We start from the raw sequence: 15,881 nt of genomic DNA, 5'->3' as shown, positions 1-15,881 counted from the left end.
GACGTAAGTGACATGGTGGGGTAGCTTGGACCTCTGGGGGAGAAGCGTGAGAACAATGCCGGTCTAATATCTTAGTGGCGGGCGGATGACAACTCCTCCGCCGTGCCATATTAAAGAGAAGTGATTCGGGCGCTCACTTTGTTCTCATCCTTGCATATTTCCTTTCCGCCTTGCGTCTTGCAAGGGCCTACTGGTGCATAGTTTCATGCTCGCCGCAACCCCCATCGATTTTACTTTCGATGAAGATGATCATTGGCTATCCACAGCTCCCCCTTTGCTGTGCAGGTCGACAAGTGTCGGAAGTAGCTGGGGAGTCACATCGATAGGTCGCGGCTTTGACTGGTCTACGAAAGATGAAGAAGAAGTTGAAGTCACATCGCAGTCTAAATGTGCATTGGAGAAAAAACTTCCCCAGGATCTCCCAAAGCTTGAAGACTCTAAGTCCGCAATGACCACCCGACCGTCTCTACTGATGTCTCCAGTCTCTGTTCGTTTGCTTTCCGAAAATCAAGCAACTTCTTGTGCTCGTGAACCATTGATGTTGTCCCCATCTACATCTGCTCCCAACCTAACGGACTCTCCGATATCTGTCTCTCCGTCTCATTCGCTATCGCGCTTGTCCTTGCATTCGACGACCTCACTTCTATCTGAAACACATCATCCCCCACTTTCCCGTTCCCCTACCATGTCACGGCCTCGCAGGAGATCTTCACAGCAGCGGGTGTCGCTCATCGCAGGTCGCGTTATGATAGCCCCAATAGAACCGCCTTCACCGCCTCCTACGATGCCAAAGATTCTACATCGGTCAGGAAGTACAGGAAGTATACTGTCTTCCGTTGCGAGCACCTGCCCTCCGACTCCCGCTCGTAAAGCTTCCTCATTACCTGATAGCAAGACCATATCAGACTTTTTTATCGAAGGTGAGATCGGTCGAGGCGCGTATGGCCTCGTCAAAAGAGCACGCGAATACAAAACAGATGGATCCCTTGGGGTGAGGTTTTATCCACTAGACTTCTACTTTGATTCTTGCGGTCTGACAATGGGACAAGCCACCATTGGTCTTGAAACAAATAATCAAGTCTCGCATCCTTGCTGACTGTTGGAAACGACATCCACGGTTTGGCACGATACCAATAGAAATATTCGTCATGTCTGTTATATCATCAACGTCGTACACCTTACCCGCAGTAAGGCCATGGGATCCATCACGACGTCGGTCTCCCGCTAGAACCGACGGGGACGCGACACGTTTTCAGCCAGATTGTATTCACATGGACAGCGATGAAAGGTGGGAAGAAGGAAAAGAAATCGAGGGACATCCAAATATCTGCCCTCTGATAGATTTCTTCGAAGACAACCATTATTACTATCTTGTCCTACCGTCTTCCACGCCTGAAAAGACGTCCGATGAGCCTCCTCCGACAGATCTATTTGATCTTGTCGAGGCTTGCCCCCAGGGACTTTTGCCATTTGATATTCGCAGCTATCTCGGACAGCTTGCAGATGCTCTATGTTTCTTGCACTCTCATGGAATAGGTTAGTAGTCCATCTCCAAGATCTCTTGGCGATATACTGATTCATTGTCAGTTCATCGAGATGTAAAGGATGAGAACGTTGTCCTAGGACCAAATGGCAAATGCGTTTTAATAGACTTCGGAAGTTCGGGACTTGTGAAGAAGAACGGATGGGACACATTCAGTGGGACGTAAGTTTTCTCCATACTCGTGCCTTTTACTTGTCGATGCAGTTGCTTACCCAATAAAGATTGGATTATGCAGGCCCTGAAATCCTGCGTGGGGAGCGATATCACGGGAAGGAGCAGGATGTATGGGCATTTGGTGTTGTGGCATACGTCCTTCTCGTAGGAGAATGCCCTTTCGTTACGGCAGCTGACGCCCAAGAGGGTTTGGCCTCGCCGTTTGCGAACGCATCTATTGCGCTGGATGAGCGGTGTGGCGATGATAAGGAGAAAGATGGAGAAGAGGAGGATGGAGGTGGGGCAGTAGGGGATGCTGCAGCCCTCGTCAGGGCTTGCTTGCAAGTGGAAGTGAGTGCAAGACCTACGTTTGAGAACATTCTGCAGTGTCGATTTTTGAACGGGGGAAAGGGTTGGGGGATGGAGCTGCCCTTCGGTAATTATCAACACCTATCTCCACAACCGAGCGCGTTTCCAGCACGTGTCACATAATCGAAGGCAATGAGGCAGGTATCTTGTCCATCAGACTCTTACTGATCCTTATGAGGATCCGTTCATCCTATCTTTGCTCTGTCGGACCTCCTTTTATGTCGTTTTTTTCATCTCAAACCATCAAATCTCACCGTATCAGCATCGATCTGCCATGAGGCCCCATAATATTGATCTGTTTCAACTAGCTAGCGCGCATTGCTATCGATAGGGTGTACTAGTAGCACATCGTAACCCTCCCTATAGACTAATCATATCTGCGAATGTATTAAACGATGCGATCGAGGCGTTCGAGTCTGTTTGAGTCTGCCTCAGGGGAATCAGTGTCAAGATGACTCGGCCAGTCCGGCGCCACGCGGCCGGTGCCGAGCGGAGTCACGGCGGCATATCAAATCACCAGATTGATAAAAATTTTCCTTTGGGAAGGTATAACTATCAGCGAAATCATCAGGCTCTCTCTTTCTTTCGTACCACCACATCCCATTCCTCTGTTTTTTTCTCTCTTTCTGTACACTTAAGTGAGTCTTTTTTTCTTTTCTGATCTTTCAAAAGATCCTGGTTACTAGCGCAATACATGCCCTGATGTCCTTATCATCATCGCGATGCCATTCTGCGATCTTTGCATCACCTGGTCTCCGATTTCTATGATCACTGCCAATCCACCTTTCTGAAAGATCAATCACTAACGATCGCTTCATCGGACAGAAATCCTTCAAAATGGGAAAGGAAAAGACTCACGTTAACGTTGTCGGTGCGTACCTCATCATCTACATCTAGCTCACCGATCTGATCCATCGCAGTCATCGGTCACGTCGATTCTGGTAAATCTACTACCACTGGTCACTTGATCTACAAGTGCGGTGGTATCGACAAGCGTACTATCGAAAAGTTCGAAAAGGAAGCTGCTGAGCTCGGCAAGGGTTCCTTCAAATATGGTGAGCAGCTCGATAATCTACATTTTGTGATATCACTGATAACGATCTTCAGCATGGGTGCTCGACAAGCTAAAGGCTGAGCGTGAGCGTGGTATCACGATCGACATTGCTCTGTGGAAGTTCGAGACCCCCAAGTACATGGTTACCGTAGGTTTACTGATGACTTTCCTAGTAATATCCGCTCATAGATTTTCTAGGTCATTGATGCCCCAGGACACCGTGATTTTATCAAGAACATGATTACTGGTACCTCCCAGGCTGACTGTGCTATCCTCATCATTGCCGGTGGTACTGGTGAGTTCGAGGCTGGTATTTCCAAGGACGGTCAGACCCGTGAGCACGCCCTCTTGGCGTTCACCCTTGGTGTGCGTCAGCTTATTGTTGCCGTCAACAAGATGGACACGACTAAGGTATGTGTTGACACTACTAACCATTCATTTCACTTACACTTGGATCCAGTGGAGCGAGGACCGTTTCAACGAAATTATCAAGGAAACTTCCACCTTCATCAAGAAAGTCGGCTACAACCCCAAGGCCGTTGCATTCGTCCCCATCTCTGGCTGGCACGGTGACAACATGTTGGAGGAGTCCCCTAAGTCAGTTTTATTGTATCAGCTGGTTAATTACATTCTCATGTCTCACACAGCATGCCATGGTACAAGGGCTGGACCAAGGAGACCAAGGGTGGTGTTGTTAAGGGAAAGACCCTCCTCGACGCTATCGATGCCATCGAACCTCCCGTCCGTCCTTCTGACAAGCCCCTCCGTCTTCCCCTCCAGGATGTTTACAAGATCGGTGGTATTGGCACTGTGCCCGTGGGTCGTGTCGAGACTGGTGTCATCAAGGCTGGCATGGTCGTCACCTTTGCTCCTACGAACGTGACCACTGAAGTCAAGTCCGTTGAAATGCACCACGAGCAACTTGTTGAGGGTCTTCCCGGAGACAACGTCGGTTTCAACGTCAAGTCCGCATTTGTCATATGTTTCCCTAGTTTTCACGCTCATATATATCTCTAGAAACGTTTCGGTCAAGGATATCCGTCGTGGCAACGTTGCTTCTGACTCCAAGAACGACCCTGCCAAGGAAGCTGCTTCTTTCAATGCTCAGGTCATCGTCCTCAACCACCCTGGTCAGATCGGTGCTGGCTACGCTCCAGTGCTTGACTGTCACACCGCCCACATTGCTTGCAAGTTCGCCGAGTTGATTGAGAAGATCGACCGTCGGAGTGGAAAGTCCCTCGAGGCTGCCCCCAAGTTCGTCAAGTCTGGTGATGCTTGCATTGTCAAGCTTGTTCCCTCTAAGCCCATGTGTGTCGAATCCTACAACGAATACCCACCCCTGGGTCGTTTCGCTGTCCGTGACATGAGACAGACTGTTGCTGTCGGTGTCATCAAGTCGGTCGATAAGACTGACAAGTCCGGCGGAAAGGGTGAGTACCCCCGGCTAATCCTTCCGCGAATAAATTTGCTGATTGGTTCTCTCCTCAGTGACGAAGTCTGCGGAGAAGGCCACCAAGAAGAAGTAATAGATGTAGAACTGCCGTATCCATATTCTTTTTTTTCCGGCCTTCTGCTATTTGCTGTCTCTCTGGTGCCACCCATACGGTATTCATACCTGCAATGTGTTTACTATCATCATTTGTATGCACGATTAACGAAGCTGGCAGCGAGGTCATGACCAGTGGCCTCGCTCGCCTGTTTATTAATGTCGCGGAGATATTGTCTCGAATAAGAACGAAGGGACTTAATTGTATCAATATTTTTATTCATCGTCCCCTCTTCCCTCGCAATCAACGTGTCTTCCCAGATTCTGAGGCTATTTATTGAATTCATACCTCATGGGCTATAATATTAGATCTAGCACACGTGTTCGACTTTCTCCCCTTTGTCAACTTTAGGCCCGAGATCTCTCCCGATAGTTCTGTCAAACACCTCCATCATGAATGTAAATAAGGACCGCGTGAGAGCAGCGTCCCATCGACCTTTGGAAGATTCATCTCTGATGAACGCGTGCTGCGCCTGCACTTCCAGAAACTGTATTTGTGGTAAACATTCCAAAACGCACGCGAAACCACATAACTTACAGAGCAAGATACCTCGGCATTCTCAAGAGTCTTGCGGATGAGATCACGACCTTCGCGAGGGACATGCGTGTCCTAGCAGCACTAAGTTCAACATGCCTCGTCTCCTAAATGCCTTCACGTACCTGTTTCCCGAAAATCATCTACAAAATGTTTCAGAATAGTGTCCCTGCTCTTCTCAAATGGCAAAAAAACATACCACGAGTTCACCTTTGCCTGTCATATCCCCCTTCTGAACACGTGCAAGAGAGTCGTCGTTCTTGCCTTTGCCAAGAGTCGCACTGTGAATATCAGTCGCAAAAAAGCAGACTGAGGATAGAACGCGGGGATCAAAAGCAGCCTTAATAGAGTTTAACGAAAGCTGCTGGTAGTATCATTGCTCTATCGCTTACCCGAAATGCCTGTGTTCTATATGTTCAAAGATGTGGCACTACAAGTAGGACTGACAGACGCACCAAATGTCCTCCCAAACACATTCCTGTCGCTGAAGAATATCTCAACATCTAGTATGCCAACCAAAGGCTCATTGACAAACCTGCAATGCGACCGTTGCAGTTTGGCAAAGAAACCAGAAGATCGACAGAGAGCGTAGCATCCTAGACCACACTTGATATTTGGAGATCTATCGACAACAGAGCCATGAAGCTGACCTCATCGTACGCAGCTATATCTTTCTCGATCTGATACAAAAGTAAATGAGAATGCAAACCGCAACGATGTGAAGTTGCTTGCCTTGTACTTGTTCCCCCTATCGGTTCCTGATATCGACAGTGATAAGCGACGAATAGAAAGATGAAGAGAACGAGACACGCCTTCGGTATCGTACGGAATAGCCTCTGGTCCCTCAAATTCATGGTAGGTCGATGGGCAAGCAACCACATATCCCTGGCTTGCGATCTGACCAGCGAACCTTTCCACTGGCCCTGTCACTTGATAGATTTCACTAACGAATGTGAACGATCGTGCGTGACTTCAGCCCACCAAACTCAGGCTCACCTGAAACATACTACACCTATCCTCGTCCACAAGCACTGGGTCAGCTCCAAGAGAATAAGAACGATAATGACATGCCACTTACCGGGAAACTTTGCTTGTGGATAGTTTGGGACAACAGGAGAGACCACAAAGATACGGATAGGACGCCCGTTGTCGAGTTTGCTGGGCACGTCGTGGAATGTTTTGGCGATGAGCATGGCTGTAGAGAAGTGTTCGGTATGTAGCTTCAGGCAGGTCGGGAAAACAGTTCAACCCACGTTCGATGAAGTGTGTGAAGTAACTTCAAGAGTAAGCGAATTCGAAGTCAAATCATTTCAGTGTCTTCAAGAATGATCATCATTGGAACTTGTTTGCCTCGAGCACTATCTACTGCACATGCGTAAAATTGCGTTTCGAAGGGAGTTGCTGAACTTCCGAATCCCAAGGTAGCACCGCTGTGGATCGTATAAGAATTGTGCCTGCCTGGACAAACGTGCGAGGAAAAGTTGCTACAAATCATGATGGTGAGACTAGGAGCTGTTTCGTCTTCACTCCCATCTGCACGGTGCAATCATGACAGAATCTGATGCGCGTATTCGGTTGTATGAGCCTTCTGATGACAAACTGGTCAAGTTCAACATCGGAAAGGCTTCAATGGAGGGTCTAACAGTCGCAAATCGAAGTAGTACGTGTCGACCTTGAATTTTTCGCGACGAGTTGACCAAATAATTTTGCAGCCTTTTTCCATCCATTCACGTTTAGTGTCTGGGTTGCCCTGGCATGCATCATGATCCAGTATCTCAACTGGTGGCCTAAACCAGAGTACGGGTTCCTTGGTTACTTGCAACCTCTTCCAGCCTTTGCATGCTGGGGCGCCGTTATACTCTACCTCGCGGATTGGTATGTTGACCCTGCGGCACACATCGCAGATCGTTCAATAATTTAACTGGACAGGTTCAACCGCGCAGACTTCGAAGATGCGTCTCTCGACTTGTTGCGAAGACCAGATGTCGCGGACATCGCAACCTATTATCGACGATCACCCTCCTCGGGCCTTTTCGTCCTTGAATATGCCGGAAAGTTCGTCGGTCTCATAGCCATCGATGCTTCGAAGAACTCTCAGTCGCAAGACACTCTTATGGACAAGGGAAAGCTATCTTCATCCCTGAAGTCGAAGCATACAATACCTCAGGGAACATCATCCGTCGCTACAATCCGTCATTTTTATATCGAGGAGCCGTATAGGAAAGCAGGAATTCAGGAGGACCTGCTCGCACATGCCGTACAGCATGCATTCAAAGCGGACAAAGCAGTCAAAGAGATCAAGGTGACAACTAATTCCCTAATACTGTATGTTCAAAAGTGCGTACGTGACGCCGGGTTTGCTTTGGAGAAGCCTGTTGGCAAGTTTGGTATTTATGGGTGGAAATCTGACCTATTCGTTCTGCGGAGGACACAGTGGGAAAAGGAAGGTGCTGCCTCGTAAAGTCGATTATTTAATGTCGTAGTTAAAAACTACCATCTTCTTTGTCTATCAAGGTCTGTTTAGGGGAGACTATGTCGAGGACTTGAGTGGTTCTAGTGGATGAGCTGGTTTGAACCATACGAGCGGCCATTAGTATGTCTCACGGCTACAATATCAAGGAGTCGTCAATTCACTGATGGAAGATGTCTTTACTTCCTTCCGTCATCAACAACCCAACAGGATTAAAACCACATCAACCACTTATCATCCTTCAGTCGTCTTCCGCACAGACATGTTATCCTATCTTGAGGAATCTGATCTCAAATTTTAGACCAACTACTCAGACTCTGCTGTTCTGCTTCTTGCATCCACCATCAAACTTGACGAATGTCGATGAGGCTCCCAATATCACTACGTTCGACTTCACTGAGCGAATTCCCGGCTATGACAATCCGTGGTGCGGTCCTCAGGACGAGATCCTGGCTCGCATCAATTCTGGTTAGTATCTTAACGCGTTTGACGAGCATGATTGTCAGACTGGTAAAAACCTTATAGTACCTCCGGGATCACTGAATGTGATCATTGACTCGGTGGATACATTGGCATCTGACCTCGGATCTACACCAAAAACTTACAAGTTTATTCGGACACTCCTTGAGCTAATTACAACGCGTTCTGGTGTGTTTACACGATTGGTGTCTATGTGCCTACTTATCTTCTTCAAGGACCTTCGATCCTCGCATTACACCTCCAGCCTAGTCCTCTTCTTGAATTACTGACTCAAACTTCCCTATCACCGACGCTTATTCATCTGATTGCGCATCCCCCAGTCATCATTACGCACATAGCCTCTGCATATCTTACACATCCTCCACCAGCTGGTCCGGCAGAGAAATTTTGGAGTGTCTTCATTCCTTTCTCTGAGCGTATACATGAAAGTGAGCGCCTGGTTTATGGCCCTGAAGGCAATGGGACGAGTGCCGGTGCGTGGGCGAGCAAGAGCACAAGGGAATTTGTCGTGGAAGTCCTTCTAAGGGGTGGGAGCAAGCGTGGTGCAGAGAGGACTGTCGAGGGCTGGAAAGGAGATGTCCCGTGCGACCTGCAAGCTCTTGACAGCCTTAAAAGCATTTGGACCAGGAGAAAAACAGAGGAGGTGAGCACAAACGCCACTTTGACATGAAATTTTATATCTGACCACACTATAGGCTCGACCGGATCCAACGCAGAACGTATCGTTTAATCTAAATCTCACGCCGTCGCAGGAGAAATCGCGAGCCCAAGTCCCCCTACCTTACGCACACGAAGGTGACGCTTCATTTCTTTATGCTTAAGTCATTTTAATCTTGGCCTCAGGCAACCCTGTTACAATAGCTGGGGCGATTCTATATGACCCTGATTCTGCCGATGATATCGATGATGATGATCCGGATGAAGACTTGGATATATAGCAGATCTCTATACGCGTATACAACACCTGCGACAATGCGAAAACTGTTGTCTTGATGCAATACTTGCATGACGTCGAGAAGAAACGGAGTAGATGTGAGACAATCGTTGGTCCTGTTCGCAATCAATGATCCAGCCATCTTGATTCTTTTCTTTTCTTTTTTACATTAACCTGTGATATGTCCAACTGTGATATCTCTCTCGTCGCGGTCTGGCCTAACCAGCGCCAGTTCACCATCATGGATCGCATGGCATATAATGAACTACCTAACCGCACGGTATTGTGGCTTCGCTTCATTGGCACATGGGTTCTTGGCAGTGTCTTCAATCCATCCAGTTTCAGGTTATCTAACACACTGCGTGCGGATGACCCTTGTGCAGAGGTTGAGAGCAATGGATCAGCCGCCATCATTCCTTGCATTCCAGGAGAGGATCGTTTCTTTTATCTACACGTCGAGGGTGAGCTGTGCTTGTTTATCGCCGCTTTCCTAGCTGATCGTTTGTAAATAAAGGTTGGGTTCCATATCCAAAATTCGCGGATGATGCCAGTGATGAGCGTGATGCATTCGTGGCAGTGGGTGTAAACTTTCTTGATGTTTCTGAGTCTTCGCTTATACTAGTACTTCCAGGATTCTGAGTTCGACTGTAGCTCTGATGAAGCTGAAGAAGCGGACGTCCTGCACACTCCTAGTTTGCCGAGTCTCCAATGTCTGCCAGGAGGGATGCTGGATGTTGATGATTTAGATGAACTCGAGAACAGCGAGGTTGTGACAATGAGCCAATTGCGAACTCGGAAATGTTCTGGAATGTAAAAACTCAATGCACATGTGACATATTTTGATCCAAATGCACACGCGACGTAAATGCATACGATGATCCGATTACCGGCCCGCATATATGATCCATACTTAAATCTCACACTCGATGCCTTTTGAGGATCCCAGTTTTCTCCATGTTGGCTAGCGTTGCGGTCTTGCGTGCTAGGATCCCATCTACAATGCATAACGTCTCTACACATAGCGGCAAGGGCATCACTGCAGTGCTGCAGAAGAATCCAGATGATGTGGTCATTACCTTTGCAAAGCGTACTGCGATGGGGAAGAACAGAAAGGGTCAATTCAAGGATATCCCAGTAGACTGAAATGATGCAAGCTCTGCTCAAGGTCGACAGGTTATTTGTGGACTACCTACAGTAACTCATAAAACCTTCTGAATCTTAGGCGACCTTTGAGAAGACAAAGCTGGACCCCGCGAAACTTGACGACATTTGCGTCGGTGAGTGGAAGCCGTACCCTTCTGTGTGTTTCTGCATTAACTTTCTGCAGGCACATGTCATCCTCCTTCTCCAATGTACTCCTCGCGGGCCGCTGCTCTCGCATCCGGCATTCCTCACGATGTTCCCATTTCGACAGTGAACAGGCTATGTGCATCCGGCCTTATGGCCATCCGGAACATTGCCCATAATATTAAGTCGGGCGAGATATCCATGGGCATGGCAATTGGAGTGGAGAATATGACACTGAAGCGAGTCTCCAACAGTCTGTGCCAGTGGTACACTAATATTAATCTTTGCGCAGTCCTCGTCCTACGCCTATCATTGCTGAATCTGTCGACAAAATTCCTCGGGCTCACGACTGCATTCAAGTGTGTCTGGGTGAGCTATATAGGTCAAACACTAATATATATGTAGCCTATGGGTTGGACGTCTGAAATGGTCGCTCAAACCTATAAAGTCTCACGACAAAAGCAAGATGAATATGCCCTCATATCACATACTCGCGCGAACAAGGTCTGTACGTCCAAATTTCTCAATGTTGCATCTTAATCACGCGAACAGGCACTGAACACCGGCATCTTCTCCGACGAGATCATTCCAGTCGAAATCCGCGGGACTGTGATATCCGTTGACGACACAATCCGGCCTGGCGTGACGATGGAGATGCTATCTGGGCTAAAGCCTGTATTCCAAGATTGGGGAGATTCAACTACCACTGCTGGAAATGCAAGTGGTATTGGCGATGGTGCTGCGTTATGCAGTTCTCACGACAAGAGAGCGTGCGGAGAAGGAAAACATGGAAATTCTCGGGAAATGGGTTGGAAGCGCAGTTGTCGGTTTGTCATTTGTTGTTTCTGTTTGAGGGCGTGTTGAACCGTTACTGGCGAAGGTGTCGAGCCCTGTTACATGGGCATTGGCCCCATCGCCGCTATTCCCAAGGTCCTTACGCAAGTTGGTCTCACTAAGGATGATATCGATATCTATGAGGTCAACCACTGCCTTCTGTGTTCTTTCTGTTCGTGGTTTAACGTCTTTCACGTAGATAAATGAAGCGTTCGCTTCGCAATTTGCATACTGTGTCGAAGAGCTTGGCATTTCTATGGACAAAATCAACCCGAAGTAAGCCACTCCAGCTTGAGTACTTCTGTTCTGATACTTTGTTGGCAGTGGTGGGGCAATAGCCGTGACACACCCTTTGGGAATGAGTGAGTTTCATTGTCGTCTTGAAGCTTTTATTACTCATCTACCAATTATTAGCTGGGGTTCGTCAAGTTGTCACTGGCCTTGCAGAACTCCGCCGAAGAGACAAAAAGTTGTTGTGCACAAGTATGTGCGTCGGCAGTGGTATGGGCGCAGCAGGCATCTTCGTAAACGAGGCACAACCATTTTGTGAAGCGAAGTTATGAGTTCTGAATCGTTTGTACTTGATCGAGATGTGGGTGTATTGTACATATTCATAACTGCTGTCTCGAACAAGTCTCGGTATATCTCGAACTTATTTGGCCGCGGCCAGCGCCGCATCTACAATTTCTGTCATTTTTATAACCGCCTCCTCCTCCAGAGTCCGACCGACAAGCTGCAAAGAAACAGGAGCGTTCTTGAATTTCTCTGGGTCATCTGAATTGATTGTTAGTGTCAGAAAATCACTGATCAACTGGGCGGTCGTTCAGTGCTGGCACCACTCACACATTTCGTATATCTCCTTATCGAAGTCGTCATAGAAACTATGAGGAGATTTCTTCCTATCAAGAGTAGGGTCGACAGTAGTCACAGGGAAAACCGCAGCGGGATAGTCGAGCGCATTCCAAACGGTAGTATATTTGGCGTCCCTGTGCACCGTCTCATTGAAAGTGCGAGACTTTGAAATTATAAAGACACTCACCTGTTCTTCCCATGGGGAGTTGCAACAAACGGTGCGACTGGACAAATGATAGCATCGACAGCCCGTCCTGTCCCAGTCTCAGAGGCAGTTGCGTTCCAGTGGTCTATATATTCTTTCCGGATATTCTGACGCAGCTTCTGCAATTGCCAGAGCTGGTATGCGGTGATACCACCATTTTTCGGACGGAATGATGGCACCGTAGCATCTGCGTCGTCCAGCTCCATCGTGGAAATTATTGGCTCCCCTGTGCTGGAGGTCGTGATCATGTAGTCCTCGACAGAGCCGGCATTAAAGATGTCCCGCTGCACGATGCTAATAGATCAATAGACTGGCAAAGTAAAGGACACATTTACTTACCGCGACTTCTTCAAGCAATTTGTGCTTGATGGGTTTCCAGTCGACAACTGCCACTCAATAAGTATAAATTAGCAGAGGAATTAGATGAGAAGAACCTTTGTGGCCAGCCTTTTGGAGAGCCGCTTTGGTCATTTCCAGAGACCTCCTGACAGGTGGGTGGGGAAAAAGGACGCCATCGTCCCACATGATCGCAAAGCACAGGTCCTTACCAAACCCATGGTCCGCGAGTTCGTACTCGTCTTCGTCCCATTGCTTCCGAACCGCAAGAGGGTCCTTGAGCCATGGTTTAGAGTTAACGACAGCTTTCATAAAGATCTTGAGCCCGCAGAGACTGTTTGTCATAGGACCGAACACGGAGAGAATCGAGTCTTCGCCCTCAAGTGAGTTGCGAGCACCACAGTACGGTACACGCCCGTATGACGGCCTCAGGCCGTATATCCCGCAGAATGCAGAGGGGCCACGAATAGAGCTGTCAGAAGGCTGTCAGAAGGCTAATACCAATGATACTTCCAAATTATTGACATACCCTCCGATATCAGAACCGACTCCCAATGGGCTTCCCTTTAGGGCAACCAATGCACCCTCTCCTCCTGATGACCCACCTGGAGTCAGGGAAACATTGTGTGGGTTAGTTGTCCGGCCGAAGACGTTATTGAAGGTTTCTCCCCACTGAAGATACTTTAGCACAGGAGTAGTGCTTGGTTTCAGGGGCGGGCTCACCATGAGTGTCTGCGGAACGTTGGTGCGGACAAATGGCACGGCTCCGCACTCAATCAGAATATCGACCAACACTGCGTTTTTGTCTGCATACTGCCCGATCCACGAGACATAACCTAAAACCCAGTGAATCGCAAGGCTTTAAGTCTAGGCCAGGATTAGACCTACCCATAGTGGTTTCTAGTCCTTTGATGCATAGTTGGTCCTTTAGAGAGATGGGCAGCCCGTGAAGAGGACCAACAACCTTCCCTGTTTTCTTCAAGTAATCATCGAGTTCGGCCGCTCGGTCCAGTGCACGATCAATGAAGATTTCCGTCAAGCAATTGACCTCGTCAGCCACTTAATACCACATCGTTGAACAAATGCCTGGAAACTCGGCTTACAAGCTGATGTGCAACAATGGCCCTCTTGGAGAATGCGGTAGTCACTTCCACGGCTGTCCATTCCGCACTTGCAAGTTTCTTCAATAAGACATCCACCAAAGTATTGGTGATCTCAATTTCTCGGGCATTCAGAAGGCCACACGACTCTGGAAAACCGGTTACATCCAGAGTAGAGGGTGGAGGCGGAGTCACAAGCCACTCTTGTGGAATGGACTTGAGCTGCCTCTGTTTCTTCTCTGCGGCTAGAGCAGTCCAATGCGGCATATGGATAGTGGGTTAGAGATGAGAGATGGCGAAGCTCAAACGCTTCACGGTAGATAAGACATAACTAACGGATAGAAGAAGTCCGTGGCTAATATTAGCAGCGAGATAAGACTGTTAAAGCAGTAATAATAATTGGCTTGAGGGTCAGATGTGTGGATGGAAGAGAAGAATTTTGGTCATGCGGATTCATATAACTACTCAGGTCCGGGCAAGGGCCTGAGAGAGACAATATTCGATAGATATGTGTATGTTTGGAAACCTGCTGCGACGACAGCAGGATGAATTGAGCGGGAAATAACAGGTTAGGTCGTGGAATCGATAGCGTGAAACAAATGAGCACGATGCAAATGCGCGTACGCGGGCAAGAGGTGTGCGAAACTAAAGTTCGTGACATCATAGACTGGTACTTACATGGGTTTGAATTTGGATGAAGAGCGAATTCTCAGGATAACGTGATGTATAACTTAATAAATACTATCATTCCTGGTAATATGTACACAGTTGCTAATATGCAAAACTTTATAACACTTCAACATTGTGCTCAACTGGCATCGAAAAAATTCAGGTGTATGCAGAGTACCTAGAAATGATGTCTTGTGCAAGTAGAATACAAATTTCTTGGATGTTGCAGCTGCGAGAGATGAAATAGTGATAATTTGTAACCTTGGTCCAACACAAATTAGGGATCAGCATGGGTATGTGTAACCCATGTGGGTTGTGGGTAAAGGTACTCTGGGGTATGGGTGGGGGTTCAGGTATATGATACCCATACCCTTACCCCCACCCACGGGAAAGTACCCATGGGAATATAGTATAAGGCATACACCTTCTATGACTATCACACATGCTAGCTAATAGTATGTACCCTTATGCATCAGACATATTCTGTAGAGCTTTTTATTGTTATGCATTCGATTTTTTTGATGTTGTGTTAGTTTGTTCTTGTGCTCGTCTCAGATTTGATCGTTCAATGGATAGTCCTTGAATATACTAGGACCAGTATTCACTACTCTTCCGCAAGGAGTTGTGTCACCAAAAATCACAGGCTTTATTCTCTAGTTTAACATCATGTTTAGGCACACAAGATGCTCACTTATTGTAAACACAATGATATCGGTGTTATCTCTATCTTCTGGTTTCCTTGCACGTCCTACTAGCCCAGAGGTGGAGTGTATCAATTCCATCAGGAGAGCTTCTTTCGAGCACAATGTATTACCACCATCACTGCAATGTCATGAGCCAAGAATAATTTGATCAGTTTTAAATGCCTGTATACCATGAGATCCATCTGATGAAGTAGTCAGATTGCTGCAAAGATATAAGAGAAATTTACAAAGCGGGGTCACAAAACACCGCGTATATTTCATCTGCCATACATAGCTAGCATACACATCCTTCAAATGCAGATCCCCACTGACCAGGTGAAATCATGATTTCATGGTGTTGGGTCCATACTCCAAAAAAGCAACAGATCAGAGGGAAAGAAAGGACATGGTCGCTATGCACTCCATCATTTTCTGACCAGCTCACTTCCTCCAGCCTGCCCATGCACTCTCAACCATCCTGCCCTTAGCGCTTGCATACTTCTTCCCTCGCTCACCCTCAAAGGAGACACTGGAAGGTGTATAGTGCCGACGTGGTCTCCACGTGAATGCAGGGGTGGAGAAATCATGAAGGTGATAGAAGAGGGAGCGTCCACTCAAGCCCTGGTAGCCTGTGTTACAATAATGTTTAACCCTTATTTATTTTTCTCTTTCTGTAACCATAGCACAGACTCTAGACTCATCTAGGCCTGGCTATTCTCTTATCAAGCTGGCTGTCCGCATTTCTCTTCTTGATTATATCATGACTACTATCATCATGCGCAGCATGGTTGTTTCACCTATCTTTGCTATCTTGATAGGTTGTACTATTTC

General features: G+C 47.4%; 7 protein-coding genes across 7 annotated transcripts; 5 read left to right on the top strand and 2 right to left on the bottom strand.

Annotated features, from left to right (window-relative positions):
- Positions 1 to 2: 2 nt before the first annotated feature.
- EDB93DRAFT_1112504 (kinase-like protein) lies at positions 3 to 2,486 on the top strand. Its single transcript, XM_041448139.1, has 4 exons — positions 3 to 991; positions 1,050 to 1,536; positions 1,588 to 1,705; positions 1,765 to 2,486. Exons 1-4 carry the CDS (start codon positions 206 to 208, stop codon positions 2,186 to 2,188), a joined length of 1,815 nt encoding a protein of 604 aa, XP_041313649.1. The 5' UTR covers positions 3 to 205; the 3' UTR covers positions 2,189 to 2,486.
- Positions 2,487 to 2,902: 416 nt separating this feature from the next.
- EDB93DRAFT_1099339 (translation elongation factor EF-1 alpha) lies at positions 2,903 to 4,645 on the top strand (the record flags this gene model as incomplete). The annotated part of the gene is made up of 8 exons (XM_041446918.1): positions 2,903 to 2,936; positions 2,986 to 3,120; positions 3,173 to 3,267; positions 3,318 to 3,530; positions 3,580 to 3,716; positions 3,767 to 4,084; positions 4,137 to 4,549; positions 4,608 to 4,645. 8 exons carry the CDS (start codon positions 2,903 to 2,905, stop codon positions 4,643 to 4,645), a joined length of 1,383 nt encoding a protein of 460 aa, XP_041313648.1.
- A 331-nt stretch (positions 4,646 to 4,976) lies between these two features.
- On the bottom strand, positions 4,977 to 6,393 carry EDB93DRAFT_1237164 (dienelactone hydrolase; the record flags this gene model as incomplete). Its single annotated transcript, XM_041451393.1, has 9 exons — positions 4,977 to 5,153; positions 5,204 to 5,275; positions 5,326 to 5,343; positions 5,400 to 5,540; positions 5,656 to 5,684; positions 5,736 to 5,796; positions 5,851 to 5,880; positions 6,011 to 6,143; positions 6,275 to 6,393. 9 exons carry the CDS (start codon positions 6,391 to 6,393, stop codon positions 4,977 to 4,979), a joined length of 780 nt encoding a protein of 259 aa, XP_041313647.1.
- A 355-nt stretch (positions 6,394 to 6,748) lies between these two features.
- Positions 6,749 to 7,661, top strand: EDB93DRAFT_1073991 (uncharacterized protein; the record flags this gene model as incomplete). Its single annotated transcript, XM_041445061.1, has 3 exons — positions 6,749 to 6,860; positions 6,913 to 7,075; positions 7,130 to 7,661. The coding sequence occupies 3 exons, from the start codon at positions 6,749 to 6,751 to the stop codon at positions 7,659 to 7,661; spliced, it is 807 nt and encodes a 268-aa protein (XP_041313646.1).
- Positions 7,662 to 7,843: 182 nt separating this feature from the next.
- Positions 7,844 to 9,088, top strand: EDB93DRAFT_1260686 (uncharacterized protein; the record flags this gene model as incomplete). The annotated part of the gene is made up of 5 exons (XM_041454176.1): positions 7,844 to 8,138; positions 8,196 to 8,318; positions 8,366 to 8,793; positions 8,846 to 8,945; positions 8,994 to 9,088. 5 exons carry the CDS (start codon positions 7,844 to 7,846, stop codon positions 9,086 to 9,088), a joined length of 1,041 nt encoding a protein of 346 aa, XP_041313645.1.
- Positions 9,089 to 10,083: 995 nt separating this feature from the next.
- Positions 10,084 to 11,768, top strand: EDB93DRAFT_1237161 (3-ketoacyl-CoA thiolase; the record flags this gene model as incomplete). The annotated part of the gene is made up of 12 exons (XM_041451392.1): positions 10,084 to 10,198; positions 10,239 to 10,264; positions 10,307 to 10,361; positions 10,412 to 10,637; positions 10,664 to 10,730; positions 10,777 to 10,875; positions 10,924 to 11,114; positions 11,137 to 11,198; positions 11,252 to 11,349; positions 11,405 to 11,481; positions 11,530 to 11,567; positions 11,620 to 11,768. The coding sequence occupies 12 exons, from the start codon at positions 10,084 to 10,086 to the stop codon at positions 11,766 to 11,768; spliced, it is 1,203 nt and encodes a 400-aa protein (XP_041313644.1).
- On the bottom strand, positions 11,732 to 14,347 carry EDB93DRAFT_26478 (general amidase). Its single transcript, XM_041455895.1, has 9 exons — positions 13,702 to 14,347; positions 13,487 to 13,646; positions 13,322 to 13,434; positions 13,128 to 13,270; positions 12,697 to 13,070; positions 12,602 to 12,648; positions 12,245 to 12,546; positions 12,049 to 12,191; positions 11,732 to 11,979 (listed from the first exon to the last, which is right to left on the bottom strand). Exons 1-9 carry the CDS (start codon positions 13,963 to 13,965, stop codon positions 11,858 to 11,860), a joined length of 1,668 nt encoding a protein of 555 aa, XP_041313643.1. The 5' UTR covers positions 13,966 to 14,347; the 3' UTR covers positions 11,732 to 11,857.
- Positions 14,348 to 15,881: the final 1,534 nt, after the last annotated feature.

This window comes from Suillus bovinus (genome assembly GCF_016758785.1).
Source record: "Suillus bovinus strain UH-Sbo-P2 chromosome Unknown EDB93scaffold_1, whole genome shotgun sequence".
In the NCBI taxonomy this organism is placed as follows: Eukaryota; Fungi; Basidiomycota; class Agaricomycetes; order Boletales; family Suillaceae; genus Suillus; species Suillus bovinus.
The sequence above is the reverse complement of the archived record's forward strand: the minus strand, read 5'-3'. Positions and strand labels throughout refer to the sequence as shown.

What these genes read in the sequence shown, in the direction of transcription:
- EDB93DRAFT_26478 (XM_041455895.1), bottom strand. Translation starts at nt 13,965, where the DNA reads ATGCCGCATTGGACTGCTCTAGCCGCAGAGAAGAAACAGAGGCAGCTC. An exon ending in ACGTTCCGCAGACACTCATG is followed by an intron (nt 13,271 to 13,321) that starts GTGAGCCCGCCC and finishes AAGTATCTTCAG; the next exon opens with TGGGGAGAAACCTTCAATAA. An exon ending in ACTCCCCATGGGAAGAACAG is followed by an intron (nt 12,192 to 12,244) that starts GTGAGTGTCTTT and finishes GACGGTGCACAG; the next exon opens with GGACGCCAAATATACTACCG.
- EDB93DRAFT_1112504 (XM_041448139.1), top strand. Translation starts at nt 206, where the DNA reads ATGCTCGCCGCAACCCCCATCGATTTTACTTTCGATGAAGATGATCAT. An exon ending in AAACAGATGGATCCCTTGGG is followed by an intron (nt 992 to 1,049) that starts GTGAGGTTTTAT and finishes CAATGGGACAAG; the next exon opens with CCACCATTGGTCTTGAAACA. An exon ending in TGGGACACATTCAGTGGGAC is followed by an intron (nt 1,706 to 1,764) that starts GTAAGTTTTCTC and finishes TACCCAATAAAG; the next exon opens with ATTGGATTATGCAGGCCCTG.